The 15841-nt window shown below is 37.5% G+C and overlaps 1 protein-coding gene and 1 long non-coding RNA gene across 4 annotated transcripts; one reads left to right on the forward strand and one right to left on the reverse strand.

Moving 5' to 3' along the window:
• Positions 1 to 3098: 3098 nt before the first annotated feature.
• Positions 3099 to 5811, forward strand: LOC109203520 (uncharacterized). Of its 3 annotated transcripts, none has more exons than XR_003221533.1 (5): positions 3099 to 3136; positions 3258 to 3845; positions 4222 to 4374; positions 4745 to 4834; positions 5147 to 5811. It is a non-coding gene; the product is annotated as an uncharacterized LOC109203520 (long non-coding RNA). The 3 variants fall into 3 exon arrangements; XR_003221534.1 differs by having other exon boundaries at positions 3109 to 3390; positions 3782 to 3845; XR_002063253.2 differs by having other exon boundaries at positions 3109 to 3845.
• Positions 5812 to 9195: 3384 nt separating this feature from the next.
• LOC102076242 (homeobox protein NANOG) lies at positions 9196 to 10667 on the reverse strand. The gene is made up of 5 exons (XM_019362922.2): positions 10651 to 10667; positions 10520 to 10550; positions 9728 to 10038; positions 9555 to 9638; positions 9196 to 9450 (listed from the first exon to the last, which is right to left on the reverse strand). Exons 2-5 carry the CDS (start codon positions 10548 to 10550, stop codon positions 9196 to 9198), a joined length of 681 nt encoding a protein of 226 aa, XP_019218467.1. The 5' UTR covers positions 10651 to 10667.
• Positions 10668 to 15841: the final 5174 nt, after the last annotated feature.

Here is a 15841-nt window from a genome sequence, read left to right on the forward strand (position 1 = left end):
CTTTTCTTCTTCTCTGCTCCATCTGTGGGGAGGGAAAAGTAACAGAGCCCCCCAAGACAACAATAACCAACTTAAGCTCAAGTTTAGCCGTCCACAGGAATTGTAATGTCAGTGAAATGGATTCAGTTTTGTTTGGTGACATTTTTGGAGTCCTGAAGTAGTACTGTAGTTCTGTTTATCCATCTAGATTGTTGCCCAGGTTTGTAAATAAGTCTCTACAGTAAATCGGAACAAGATGGACTTGTGATGTGTTTCTCAGAGTAACAAAAGTTTTCCTCAGCAGCAAAGTCTGTTTTTAGAAATCACGCCTGACTCAAAATGAAATCCACAAACTTTTATTAACAATGTAGGAACTGTTTTCTTTCTACTGAACTACATCCACCACCTGAATCAGTGTGCAGGAGGAAGCACACATCAGGCTGTGATGAGAGACTTGAGCTCAAAACAGGTCAAACTCTTCCTTTGGTTGGTGGGTGTGACATGACACAGCGAGATTTCTGAGTCTTTTTTAACAGCATTTAACAGAATCAGTATTTCATTCTACCACTGTCCTCATTGAAGGAAAAGTCATTGCAGATAAATGCATTGGTGACTTTGAAAGAGTTATAACAACATATATAAGAAGTGGACTTTATCAGTCAGCTACACATGAAGTCCTCTACCACACCACCCTCAGAAAACCACACTGATTCCTCTTCAGCCTCCTTTAATTGACCTAAACTGCCACACTGTTTTCACACATAAACATGTTAAAACTGCTCACAAGAATTATTTGGTGAGGACATCACTGGCTCCCTCACTGGTGTGCTCATGTTTGCGCAGCACTTAGCAGCTAATTACTGAAATGAACTGATTCCATGTTTGCATCAATTAACGCAGTATTAGATCACCCAAAGAACTTTCCACTCACATAGAGCATTTTTGCAAATGCAACATCATGATAATTTGACCTGCAGGCCTTAAGTTGCACCTCTCTTTAAACCCCCACAGCAGCTTGTTGAGGCAAAAATGGTTTTTGTACTCATGCAAACCATTCAAAAATGTGACATGGAATATCACAATGACCGCTGACCACTCTTTTTGTCTTTATTAACTTTAATAAATGAAACAGTCTGAAAGTGGCAACTGAAATTAAATCAATTCATCAAGGTCTGCATCTTTAATCGTGTGTTTAAAACATATGATGGACTACATAATGTGAAAAATTCTCATTTAGTAAAGAAAACCAAACCTGATGAGTTGCTGACTGTGAGCTGCAGCTGGTGTAAATCATGCTTTTTATGGATATTTCTCACTGGTGAGTTGAGAACAGTTTAGCCTGTTCTGCTTTTATGTCAACTAGATCTGTGTTAGATGATTTTGATTTAACTTCCTGCTCTGGTTGTTTCAGACAAGACACCAGTTTGATCTTTGCAGCGATGATTAATTTACTTTCTATTATCAGAAGATTTGTGCACATAGTTTATAATTTCAAATGTATCAGAGCAAATACAGCTCCTCTTTAAATATATTTTACACAAAATCTGCATTATTTCAGTGAGCTTTGAAACCTGATATGTATAAAATGTTTTAAAATAAGCCAAATTATACCAATATTACATACAAATAAAGACTTACACGTCTAATTTAGATCTTTTTGATCATCTGGAGAACATTACTGAGTTTATAAGGTAGCAAATGGTAGTTTCACCTTCTTTGAAATGCACCTCTACATTGTAAAAAGTCTCTGACACTAAAACACCCACATAAGTCAACGTCAACAACAGCAAGACTAACGATCCACATCAACGCCCGTCATAAACCCACAGACACATGCATCTGGCCCCCTCTGGCTCATTCAGAATTAGAGATGCACCCAGTTCAGCCAGTGACCACTAAACATACGCTAATGTGTCTCTTAGAGTTCCTGTATCACATCCTGCTACCTCTGATTAATTATCAAGTCAATGCAGACAGATGGCACCAGGGCCATGAGAGATCAATGTGGGTAAAGGTGTTTGTGTTCACGTGTCTTAATTTGAAGTAATTTCAAAGACACAGAAGTCATATTGTTTGCAGATGACACAAAGTTATTGTGGAAGTAACTTGGAACAACTTCTGAATGAACTTCAGGTGAAATGAGTTCACCTGAAACCTTGGCTGAATATGACCTACACCCGTTTTAACACCTTGGCTCGTGTGACTAGGTAGAGGATTGTTATAGGGTCCATTGTCCCTCTTGGGGCGACACTCCTATACGGCTTAAATCTGTGACTCTCTACCACTTTGAACTGAAAAAGCCTATCAGATGAGAGGTGAAACATCTTCAAGCAACTAAAAAAGTCATTTTCTTTCTAAGCTCCTGAGACTACGATGACCTGGATAACTGGGAACCTTCCCAGACATCTACTAGAAAATGAATTTAAGGAATTGAAGACTTGGTTTTTCTATAATGATTTAACACTGAATCTGAGCAAAACAAATCTCATACTATTTGGGAGTCGAACAAATTATATCACTAATAAACTGATGATAAATAACATAGAATTAGGATAATAAATAAAACTACTTCAACAGAACCACCAAATCCACTTTTTAGCCTTTTTATTAAATACTCTTAAATTTAAAGACTTGGTTGATCTCAAAACAAAACATCTTGAAAGAGTGAGTGATGAATGAAAGAAAAGAAATTAAAGAAACTAATGTAAAGTGCAGAAAAGAATGTAAAACTCAGTGATACATGTAGTGAGCAGCACTTCTCTGAGTGAAATGAGCTTGTTGATGTCAGAGGTCAGAGAAGAAAGACCAGATGACTTCATGCTGATAGGAAGGCAGCAGAGACTAAAAATAACCACTCATTAAAAGCAAACTATACAGAAGACCATCTCCGAGAACACAACATGTCAGACCTTGAAGCACATGGGCTAGAAGCAGCAGAAGACCACACTGGCTACCACTATCTGTCAGCTAAGAACAGCAAACTGAGGAAACAGACTCACAAATATTAGACAATAAGAGATTGGAGAAATGTTTCCTGGTCTGACGAGTCTCTATTTCTGCTGTGACATTCTGGGTCAGAGGCTAAACACAAGATTTCATGACTTTCGCTTTTTAACATCACACTGAAAAAAAGGGACTGGCCATCTCTTGGATTTATGTAAGCATCTTGCATGTATTTAACACAATTGCCTCATGTTTTAAAGTTAAATGTAACTATATAGTGTAAAAACTACATGATATGCAGAAAGGGTGTATTAAATTGTTCATATCATGTTCAGGTGAAGTAAGTCAATAAGATAGCAACGTTAAATCTCGTGAAACCACGCGTGATTTCATCTCGCGGGCTTTGGATCATGGTTTAAAAAAGGCATCCATCTCAGTCAAGTCCAGCAGCCAACTCTACGTTTTTTGGTATGTCTTGATTTTTTGAATTAATATTTACCATATTTCAGCCAAATGTAGTTAAACGTCTAGAGTGTCGCCATGTAACATGTTAAAAAAGAACCGTTAGCTTATTTGCTGTTTTATCTGTTGTCAAAGAATTGGCGCTTTTTCATCTGAATTTGGCCGTAATATCACATTAAATTAATTACGAGGCACTCATAACATAATTTGGTTTTCTGTGTGAATAGATTTGCCAACTGACTTTTCGGTTGCATTGTGTATTTACTGCACCATGGTGTTAGTGAGATTTTGGACATTGAACAGCTTTAGCTAATATCATCAGCGGCATTATGCTAGCTTACTCCTGCCCTCACCTGCTGTCCTTTTGTTTTTGTTTGTTTTTTTGCTACACATTGAGAGACGACTTCTATTCTGCATTTCACCAGGAGTCAGCTGATGGATTGTGGGTTCAAGGTGTTATGGTGAGAAATTATATTCTATTTTCGCTTAAGGTTTCTGTAACTTAGTTATAATAGGTTTTTTTTTATAATTATTAGGTACATGCATACTCAAATAGACCACCCTATTAATACAACTGAGAAATCCAAAATCTGCCATAGGTTTAACTTATACCTGTATGTATTGTCAGAAAGGTGATTACTAGACTCACATTAATGCACACTTGAACTAAAATGAGGTTGTAACTTGTGGGTTGTTGGGTTGCAAATCAGAAACAAACATCTTTGGATTTTTTTAATCCCATAAGATCTGGAAACACAGTTTTTATTCAACAAAACATTACTGATTAACCAAGAAGAGTGCCTGCTGTTATTTCAAAATAATTTTATGTCATTTCAGATAAAATGCAGCATTCCAGTGCATCCCAACCATGCCTTTACAGTCAAGGTTTCTGACGGAGCTGAGTTTCTCTCTGACAGTCTGCTGAAAGTGTTTGCAAAGTGATCAGGGGAGCAGGGCACAAAGCTAAAGGATGTAGCTGCCATGATGACAGTAAGAACTTTAAAATTCTTTGACTACAAAGTGTATATGTATTGCATTAGGTCAGTAAAAGATTTTTATGCTGCATCCATTGAAACAGACAACTATTACCTGTGAGTACTTATTCCACTAAACGGATGCCATAATTTTCGTCATGCATTTACTGGCCCACTGAGAAAAAATTATCTTTTTTAAAAAAATATGTTCTGGAAACTATATATCCATAAAGTTGATGTCAAACAGGAACTTTTGATATTGCTTTGTAGATGCTGGTGTTGCATGTTGACTGGTTTAAAAAGTCAAGAGTTTTTGTCTGGGATCATTTTCTTTTGTGCTACTGAAAAGTTCACAATTCTCTGTTTTCTTTGTTATAATACTTAAGGATGACATTAATGCTCGAAGGGAGTCCCTCATCAAAGTGCTCCGCATCTGTGTGAAAGACAATTGCAACATCTTGGTGCAGGAGTTCATGGTGAGTGTTTTATGAGTAGATTGTGGCTTTGCAACATTTCAAAATGCATTTAGTTATCCACTTGATCCTCATTGGACTGGTTAGGACCAGTAGTCCTCTTTAATAATTTGAAGTTCACATGAGGCCTGGTAGTGAACTCGGCCGCCGGCCCTTGAGTTAGCCCATGAATGGCAGCATGGCAGGCCACTCTTTGGCTATAGCTATTTACTATGTTGCTTGCATTGGTTTAAATTACTCTAACATTAGAACTGGTAGATTCAAAAGAGATGAGTTTAAAAAGGAATCTTAAAGAAATGTTTTGTGTTTAACCAGGACTTGACTGAGGCCACTGCACAGATTGAGAAAACCACAATGAACATCTGTCTCCAGAGGATGCGCCAGGCAATGACTTTTCTGATGTTGGCATCATCATCGAGGGTATAGTAGTTCTTCAAGATCTGGATAACGTGACTTTTGCAGCAGCCATGCTGTTTGGACCTTTTTTATTCCTTCAATATGAGTTACCCATCACAACTCTGCTACACTTTTGAGTTGATTCAAAGGGTGGTAATGGATTTGGATGCAACTCAGCTCTCAAGAAAAGCTCACAACTAAGACAAAACTGCTACTGCAAGGAAAGCTCACTGTTATGCATGCAAGGTGATCAGCTCTAGGTGAGAGGACATTTAAATCTCACACTTGTTCTGCTGCATTTTTGAAGCTCAATTCCAGGAACAGATCGCAGGGTTCATTTTTATATACTCTGCAACTGCCATGAGGACAGGTCCATTTTTTTGTTGTTTGTTTTTCCTTTTGCTCTGTACAAGTTCTCTGTTTATCTGTTTGGCAGCATTTTTCAATTTCTGTTTGTATTTTTTCTTTCTTTTACTAGTGAAGAGATGTAGCGTGAACAGTTATACAGTCTAAATATCCCATATGGGTCGTGTGAAATGGTGTTTTCAGTTTCATTCAGTTGAAGTAAAGAACGATGAATATTTCTAAGTGTGCTGTGCTGTTTTGAACCAAGATGTCACAGTATGATCAGTGCTGTAATTTTTGACAGTCACTGTATCAATGTTATTTTTGCGTCTCTTGAATAAAGGTTTTGACCTGCAAGTGCTAATTTCTTTAGTTATTGGGGTAAAATGGGTAATGTTAATAGGAAGGTGTTCGCCAATTCAGTAACCTAATTTAATGTTAATGGAAACTAACGTTACCTCAAATTGTTTAGTTATAATTGTTGTTTAACTGAATCTTGACGTCAGAGGCCTTAAATAGGATGTTTTGTATTGTTCTTTCCAAAGATGGTTACCTGTGACATTTTTCAAAAGCAACAGTCTAATTTCTTTGCTGTGATTGATTCCAGAGAACACGGAAGAACTGACATTATTTAACTGTTGATTTATATAGATTCAATAGATGAGTAATGTCAGTTTAATTCTTTACCTACTGTCAATGCAATGAAATTAGACATTTTGTTTTGAAAGGTTACTGGTGGATGCCAGCAACCATCTTGGAAGAGAACAATACAATCTGTTATAAGGCCTCCATTTGAAAATTGTGTAATTGATACTAGAATATAATAGCAAAATGTAATTTGAAGATAACATGTAATATTTAAGTGACCAAGTAGTATTGGGTAAAAGTTACTGAATGGTGTTGGGATAAAGTGAGAAAATTGAGAAGGATTAAAATATTCCAAGAGCTCAAATTACTTCATCAAAACATGTTTAAGTCACATTTTATCAACACAAATTGCACAGGTTTATTGAACATGAATAAATTGTGTTAATTTAACTCAATTGTTTAAGTTGCTGCCAAAGCAAAACATCTGTGTGCAACAAATGTCCACCATTGAATTAAGTAAATCCAACAACATATTTTTTTCAGTGCATATCAAATATTGTAAATTGATATGAAAGCAGCCTATGTTTTATATTTAAATGGCAGGAAGATAAAAATGAAAGAAATAAAACCAGTAAAACAGTATAAAACATGCATGTAGCTTCCATGTTGAAAACTGCAGATGAGGTGGAAGTGTCTTAAATCTTTGTGAAAACCACCAGCATGTGCTTTGGCAAGACCAAGATGGAAGAAATCCTCATCTGAAGCTTTGCTGAACATAAGGATTTCTCTCAGGTCATCATGATTTGGTCTTTATCCTGATCAAGTTCTAAATGTTGTGGGACAAAGATTTGTTTGTTGCTTTATAAATTATGTGTAGAGTTCTGAGGTCAACCAAGTCTTTAAATTTAAGAGTATTTAATAAAAAAGGCTAAAAAGTAAGTAAAGTAAGTACATTTTAATTTTGAGCTTGGACTAAATTATAAAGACATTAAAACAGTGCTTGGCAGTACACACAATTTTTATAAAAGTGAGAGACATCTGAAGAGAGTTCTTAGCGCAAGGGGACACACTCGTCACAAAAGCGTACTCTGACCTGGAAGTCTTGGTTGAATTCATTGACAACCAGTTGCAGTACTCTGGTAGCTTCACGTGTACCGATGGATGTACGCTAAATGCAGAGAACATTGACTACGCGTGAGGAAAGGGGATGCACGCTTGGTGTTGAATGAGCTGGATCCCTGAGGGGTGGCACTGAGGCAAGCAAGACGTCTCAGGCGAAGGAACTATTTTTCAAAAGGGCTGAACTTCATCTGGCACCTGGACTCCTACGATAAACTGAAACCATATGCCATCTGTATCAATGAGAGTGTTGATGGTTTATCAAGAAAAATAATCTGTCTTAATGCATACACAATAAATAGTAATCTGAAAGTGATTGGGGGATATTACATAGAAGCGGTGAGTTAATAAATTATGTTTTCTTGCGTGTATGGATGCATGCATGTGTGAGTGACAGATAAAGGGAACGAAGGAAGTGATAGAGAGGGAGTAGAAGAAGTATAGTGAGAGATGAGATGTGGGCCAGATTGAGGGAATGGAGAGACTTGCAGGAAGAAAGAGACAAGAGAGGGAGAACAGGTGGAGAGCAGCAGGGAGTAAATGAAATGCAAATTGTGTAAATACTATAATTTAGGCTTAAGAAATTGGCTGCCTTAAGGAACAGCTCAACAACCAAGACTAGAGAAAGATCTATGTTCAAGATGTTGACGTGGCATATGAAAACTTCTTATCAATAATATTAACTCTTTACAATAAACGCTGTCTCCTGGTGAATAAAGCAAAGAAAACTGAAAACATGGCTAACAAACGCATGTAAGAAAAAGAATCTGTTGTACAAGAAGAAGAACAATAGATGCTGAACAAACTTATAAGAGGTATAAGAATACATTTATAATAATTATGAGAACGAGTAAAAGAAATTACTACAGTAAACTTTTAGATAAAATAAAATATGAAAAACGTGGACAGTACTAAATGATACTGTAAATAAAGGAACTAAAGGATTGGAATATCCCAATAACTTTCAAATACAAAATACAATGATCAGTGACATAAAACAATTTGCAAATGGTTCTAATGACTTTTTTCTTGATGTTGGTCCTGGCTTGCCTAAAGAAATTGTAAAAACTGAACACCCTACTAAAAATTAAACATTAACTATTAATGTAGCAAACTCAGTGTTTATGAGGGGAGTAGATGAGCCAAGCCAATGGTAAGGACTAATGTAAAATATCACAGCATTACAATCACAGGAGTTAGTGTGTGGAACACCTATACAGATCAAATTAACAAAAGTACATCAATACAAAAATTCATACGATTGCTTAAAAATAATAAATTGCATGACTATAGGAAATACAAGCTGAGCACTAACTGTATTTCTAGTTTAACAATCCCACACCGACTGCTGCTCCACTGCCCTCTTAAGTTGAGCTCCTTTTATTAGCAGATCAGCAACAGGTGAGTGATTATCACAGGTGTAGCTGGCTCCAAGGCAGGGACTCTCCAGGCCTGGCGGGGCAGCAAAACTGACACAGCAACACACACGGGGAAACAAGGAACTAGGAGAAGATCACATCACAACTAACTAACTTACTTATCGTTCTTGTAGAAATGTGCTCCAAATAAAGAACTTTGTGTTGACAAGATTGTTAGCTAAACATTTTCAAATCAATATTGTCCGTATGGACAGCAACATTTTTTTTAAAAAGTGAACATATAAGGAGAGGCGTCCACCAAGTATTTCCTGCCATGGCGTCCATGTCACCATGGTAACGGCACAGCCAGATAACAACATGAAATTTCAAAACATATGTACACTTAACGAGTTATGTTTAATGAACCTCAACATAATTACAAGAGTTAACATTAAAGGCTTGCATGTACAACTTCTGCTTTTAAACAAGTTACTCGCCTTCTCAACCCCAGTGTTTTATGCTATCTTGTTCTTTCACTTACTGAATTTTAGACGTTTCTCATACAAAAGGCGTGTAATATTCTTCGTGTACATTCATACCAGCAACAGGGTTGAATTCATACTGGCCGTTGCCTGGTGGCATCGACCAGTCAAACATCTGGTGCGAGTTGGGGAAGGTCCATTGAGGTCCAGGAGCAAAACTGTCCACAGGATGAGGATAGGGGCCCTGATAATTTGCACCATTTGTGATTAAGTTTACCTCCAGGTCCTGGGTGTACTCCTGCCTGAGTGGGGGCTGTCCCTCTCCCTGAAACTGAATCACAGACAGGTGGACTGTCAGTAAAACAAGAATACTTCAAGAATACTTCCCCAGATAATGATCAGAAAAAGTGCTTTTTAATAATAGGAGATACTTACATGAAGTGGGACGCCCTGATTCACATGCTGAGGATGTGAACTCCTCCTAAACTTACTCCGTCTGTTTTGAAACCAAGTTTTTACCTAAAGATGGACGACAACAGAAAACATTTAATGAGTACAATGGACCCAAAATTCAATTTCTTATGTTCCAGTAGGTTGAAAACACTCACCTGTTTGTAGGTCAGTCCTGTCATCTCTGCCAACTGCTTCATCTCACTTGGCTCATAGTAACGTTTCACATTAAACTGATGGACAAGAATATTCAGCTGTCTCTCTGTGAACACCACCCGGGCCTTTCCTTTAGGTTTCTCTGGAGCAGTGCTGGGATCGTGCAGAGTGGCACTGATGTTGCCATCCTGGCTTCTTGGGACAGCAAAATTTTGTTTCTCCTGTGAGACTGAGCTTGAAACTGCCTCAGAAGTATCACCGGTTTCTTCGAAGTGAAGACTCGCTTCTACACCGCTGCCAGAACTCCACGAGTCTGTAAGGGTAAAGAGACAGAGGCACAAGTAAGCACAAGTCTATATGGTCCACGTGGGTCAGTTACTGATATGTGTTGGCACGACTGACTTTTTAACAGTAATAATTTTAAAAAAGGATAAATTGATGAGTCTTAAATCCCAAAAGGTCTCAGACTGAAGAAGTCACGTGGATGAGTGACGAAACGTTTCTCTCACTGAAAACATGCATGCATTAGCATTATTGAGCATGCATGAAGACAATGAGTCTTAAACACAACAGTTTCCAACAAACTTGGGAAAAAAAAGTGGTGGGATATTTGTACATTCTTTAAAACCAAAAAGGATTTAAAGTGGACTCCCCGATCAGCTGTGGAGGGAGAAATGGTGGCTTCTGCCATCAGGACTTACAACACAGAGTGAAAGAGTATTTTTGCAAGTTGTCTTAGAGGTTAGCCAACTCTGTTCAAATCAGCTCACCAGTAAGCAATGCTGAGTACATACCTGGTGAAAAGTGCATCCCATAATCTTCCATCTTTGAAATCCCAGTGATTAAAACAGGAAAGCTGGAATAAGTATCTCTGCTGAAAGAGCTCCAAACCAAGCAGGAAGGTGCTGTGTGTCCTAAGACTGACCTGACTTAAGAGCAATTCTCCTGTGCTTTTAAGGAGGTTTGTGGGTGTGGGCAGGAATGTGGGGGGTTGAGCTTCTTCTTTTGTGAGTTGCTTTACAAAACAGTCGGGCTGTTTCTACCAACTGGCATCATTTACATTTCTTTAAAATGCTGTTTCTCAGGTCTGAAAAAAGAAAGTACAGTTAGAAAGCAGCTGTACAAATGAGCTTTACCAAATCCTTCCAGCTCACACTTTATAAAATATTAAACTGTTAATGCCTAAAATTACTTTATCTTTTAATCACTGATACTTCAAGAAATGACAAAGTGTGATCTCTAACCTTTTCTTCTTCTCTGCTCCATCTGTGGGGGAGGGAAAAGTAACAGAGCCCCCCAAGACAACAACAACCGCCTTAAGCTTAAGTTTAGCCGTCCACAGGAATTGTAATGTCAGTGAAATGGATTCAGTTTTGTTTGGTGACATTTTTGGAGTCCTGAAGTAGTACTGTAGTTCTGTTTATCCATCTAGATTGTTGCCCAGGTTTGTAAATAAGTCTCTACAGTAAATCGGAACAAGATGGACTTGTGATGTGTTTCTCAGAGTAGCAAAAGTTTTCCTCAGCAGCAAAGTCTCTTTTTAGAAATCACGCCTGACTCAAAATGAAATCCACAAACTTTTATTAACATTTTAATGTAGGAACTGTTTTCTTTCTACTGAACTACATCCACCAGCTGTATCAGTGTGCAGGAGGAAGCACACATCAGGCTGTGATGAGAGACTTGAGCTCAAAACAGGTCAAACCCTTCCTTTGGTTGGTGGGTGTGACATGACACAGCGAGATTTCTGAGTCTTTTTTTTATCGTATTTAACAGAAGCAGTATTTCATTCTACCACTGTCCTCATTGGAGGAAAATTAATTGCAGATAAATGCATTGGTGACTTTGAAAGAGTTATAACAACATATATAAGAAGTGGACTTTATCAGTCAGCTACACATGAAGTCCTCTACCACACCACCCTCAGAAAACCACACTGATTCCTCTTCAGCCTCCTTTAATTGACCTAAACTGCCACACTGTTTTCACACATAAACATGTTAAAACTGCTCACAAGAATTATTTTGGTGAGGACATCACTGGCTCCCTCACTGGTGTGCTCATGTTTGAGCAGCACTTAGCAGCTAATTACTGAAATGAACTGATTCCATGTTTGCATCAATTAACGCAGTATTAGATCACCCAAAGAACTTTCCACTCACATAGAGCATTTTTGCAAATGCAACATCATGATAATTTGACCTGCAGGCCTTAAGTTGCACCTCTCTTTAAACCCCCACAGCAGCTTGTTGAGGCAAAAATGTTTTTTGTACTCATGCAAACCATTCAAAAATGTGACATGGAATATCACAATGACCCCTGACCACTCTTTTTGTCTTTATTAACTTTAATAAATGAAACAGTCTGAAAGTGGCAACTGATATTAAATCAATTCATCAAGGTCTGCATCTTTAATCGTGTTTAAAACATATGATGGACTACATAATGTGAAAAATTCTCATTTAGTAAAGAAAACCAAACCTGATGAGTTGCTGACTGTGAGCTGCAGCTGGTGTAAATCATGATTTTTATGGATATTTCTCACTGGTGAGTTGAGAACAGTTTAGCCTGTTCTGCTTTTATGTCAACTAGATCTGTGTTAGATGATTTTGATTTAACTTCCTGCTCTGGTTGTTTCAGACAAGACACCAGTTTGATCTTTGCACCGATGATTAATTTACTTTCTATCATCAGAAGATTTGTGCACATAGTTTATAATTTCAAATGTATCAGAGCAAATACAGCTCCTCTTTAAATATATTTTACACAAAATCTGTATTATTTCAGTGAGTTTTGAAACCTGATATGTATAAAATGTTTTAAAATAAGCCAAATTATACCAATATTACATACAAATAAAGACTTACACCTCTAATTTAGATCTTTTTGATCATCTGGAGAACATTACTGAGTTTATAAGGTAGCAAATGGCAGCTTTCACCTTCTTTGAAATGCACCTCTACATTGTAAAAAGTCTCTGACACTAAAACACCCACATAAGTCAACGTCAACAACAGCAAGACTAACGATCCACATCAACGCCCGTCATAAACCCACAGACACATGCATCTGGCCCCTCTGGCTCATTCAGAATTAGAGACGCACCCAGTTCAGCCAGTGACCACTAAACATACGCTAATGTGTCTCTTAGAGTTCCTGTATCACATCCTGCTACCTCTGATTAATTATCAAGTCAATGCAGACAGATGGCACCAGGGCCATGAGAGATCAATGTGGGTAAAGGTGTTTGTGTTCACGTGTCTTAATTTGAAGTAATTTCAAAGACACAGAAGTCATATTGTTTGCAGATGACACAAAGTTATTGTGGAAGTAACTTGGAACAACTTCTGAATGAACTTCAGGTGAAATGAGTTCACCTGAAACCTTGGCTGAATATGACCTACACCCGTTTTCACACCTTGGCTCGTGTGACTAGGTAGAGGATCGTTATAGGGTCCATTGTCCCTCTTGGGGCGACACTCCTATACGGCTTAAATCTGTGACTCTCTACCACTTTGAACTGAAAAAGCCTATCAGATGAGAGGTGAAACATCTTCAAGCAACTAAAAAAGTCATTTTCTTTCTAAGCTCCTGAGACTACGATGACCTGGATAACTGGGAACCTTCCCAGACATCTACTAGAAAATGAATTTAAGGAATTGAAGACTTGGTTTTTCTATAATGATTTAACACTGAATCTGAGCAAAACAAATCTCATACTATTTGGGAGTCGAACAAATTATATCACTAATAAACTGATGATAAATAACATAGAATTAGGATAATAAATAAAACTACTTCAACAGAACCACCAAATCCACTTTTTAGCCTTTTTATTAAATACTCTTAAATTTAAAGACTTGGTTGATCTCAAAACTCTACACATAATTAATAAAGCAACAAACAAATCTTTGGCCCACAACATTTAGAACTTGATCAGGGCATACTTGTGTGGCACCTTCTCAAAATCTCACTGATTCACTGAGAGAGAAAACATCTTGAAAGAGTGAGTGATGAATGAAAGAAAAGAAATTAAAGAAACTAATGTAAAGTGCAGAAAAGAATGTAAAACTCAGTGATACATGTAGTGAGCAGCACTTCTCTGAGTGAAATGAGCTTGTTGATGTCAGAGGTCAGAGAAGAAAGACCAGATGACTTCATGCTGATAGGAAGGCAGCAGAGACTAAAAATAACCACTCATTAAAAGCAAACTATACAGAAGACCATCTCCGAGAGCACAACATGTCAGACCTTGAAGCACATGGGCTAGAAGCAGCAGAAGACCACACTGGCTACCACTATCTGTCAGCTAAGAACAGCAAACTGAGGAAACAGACTCACAAATATTAGACAATAAGAGATTGGAGAAATGTTTCCTGGTCTGATGAGTCTCCATTTCTGCTGTGACATTCTGGGTCAGAGGCTGAACACAAAATTTCATGACTTTTGCTTTTTAACATCATATCAAATATTGTAAATTGATATGAAAGCAGCCTATGTTTTATATTTAAATGGCAGGAAGATAAAAATGAAAGAAATAAAACCTGTAAAACAGTATAAAACATGCATGTAGCTTCCATGTTGAAAACTGCAGATGAGGTGGAAGTGTCTTAAATCTTTGTGAAAACCACCAGCATGTGCTTTGGCAAGACCAAGATGGAAGAAATCCTCATCTGAAGCTTTGCTGAACATAAGGATTTCTCTCAGGTCATCATGATTTGGTCTTTATCCTGATCAAGTTCTAAATGTTGTGGACAAAGATTTGTTTGTTGCTTTATAAATTATGTGTAGAGTTCTGAGGTCAACCAAGTCTTTAAATTTAAGAGTATTTAATAAAAAGGCTAAAAAGTAAGTAAAGTAAGTACATTTTAATTTTGAGCTTGGACTAAATTATAAAGACATTAAAACAGTGCTTGGCAGTACACACAATTTTTATAAAAGTGAGAGACATCTGAAGAGAGTTCTTAGCGCAAGGGGACACACTCGTCACAAAAGTGTACTCTGACCTGGAAGTCTTGGTTGAATTCATTGACAACCAGTTGCAGTACTCTGGTAGCTTCACGTGTACCGATGGATGTACGCTAAATGCAGAGAACATTGACTACGCGTGAGGAAAGGGGATGCACGCTTGGTGTTGAATGAGCTGGATCCCTGAGGGGTGGCACTGAGGCAAGCAAGACGTCTCAGGCGAAGGAACTATTTTTCAAAAGGGCTGAACTTCATCTGGCACCTGGACTCCTACGATAAACTGAAACCATATGCCATCTGTATCAATGAGAGTGTTGATGGTTTATCAAGAAAAATAATCTGTCTTAATGCATACACAATAAATAGTAATCTGAAAGTGATTGGGGGGTATTACATAGAAGCGGTGAGTTAATAAATTATGTTTTCTTGCGTGTATGGATGCATGCGTGTGTGAGTGACAGATAAAGGGAACGAAGGAAGTGATAGAGAGGGAGTAGAAGAAGTATAGTGAGAGATGAGATGTGGGCCAGATTGAGGGAATGGAGAGACTTGCAGGAAGAAAGAGACAAGAGAGGGAGAACAGGTGGAGAGCAGCAGGGAGTAAATGAAATGCAAATTGTGTAAATACTATAATTTAGGCTTAAGAAATTGGCTGCCTTAAGGAACAGCTCAACAACCAAGACTAGAGAAAGATCTATGTTCAAGATGTTGACGTGGCATATGAAAACTTCTTATCAATAATATTAACTCTTTACAATAAACGCTGTCTCCTGGTGAATAAAGCAAAGAAAACTGAAAACATGGCTAACAAACGCATGTAAGAAAAAGAATCTGTTGTACAAGAAGAAGAACAATAGATGCTGAACAAACTTATAAGAGGTATAAGAATACATTTATAACAATTATCAGAACGAGTAAAAGAAATTACTACAGTAAACTTTTAGATAAAATAAAATATGAAAAACGTGGACAGTACTAAATGATACTGTAAATAAAGGAACTAAAGGATTGGAATATCCCAATAACTTTCAAATACAAAATACAATGATCAGTGACATAAAACAATTTGCAAATGGTTCTAATGACTTTTTTCTTGATGTTGGTCCTGGCTTGCCTAAAGAAATTGTAAAAACTGAACACCCTACTAA

Source organism: Oreochromis niloticus, linkage group LG9, assembly GCF_001858045.2.
Source record: "Oreochromis niloticus isolate F11D_XX linkage group LG9, O_niloticus_UMD_NMBU, whole genome shotgun sequence".
NCBI lineage: Eukaryota > Metazoa > Chordata > Actinopteri > Cichliformes > Cichlidae > Oreochromis > Oreochromis niloticus.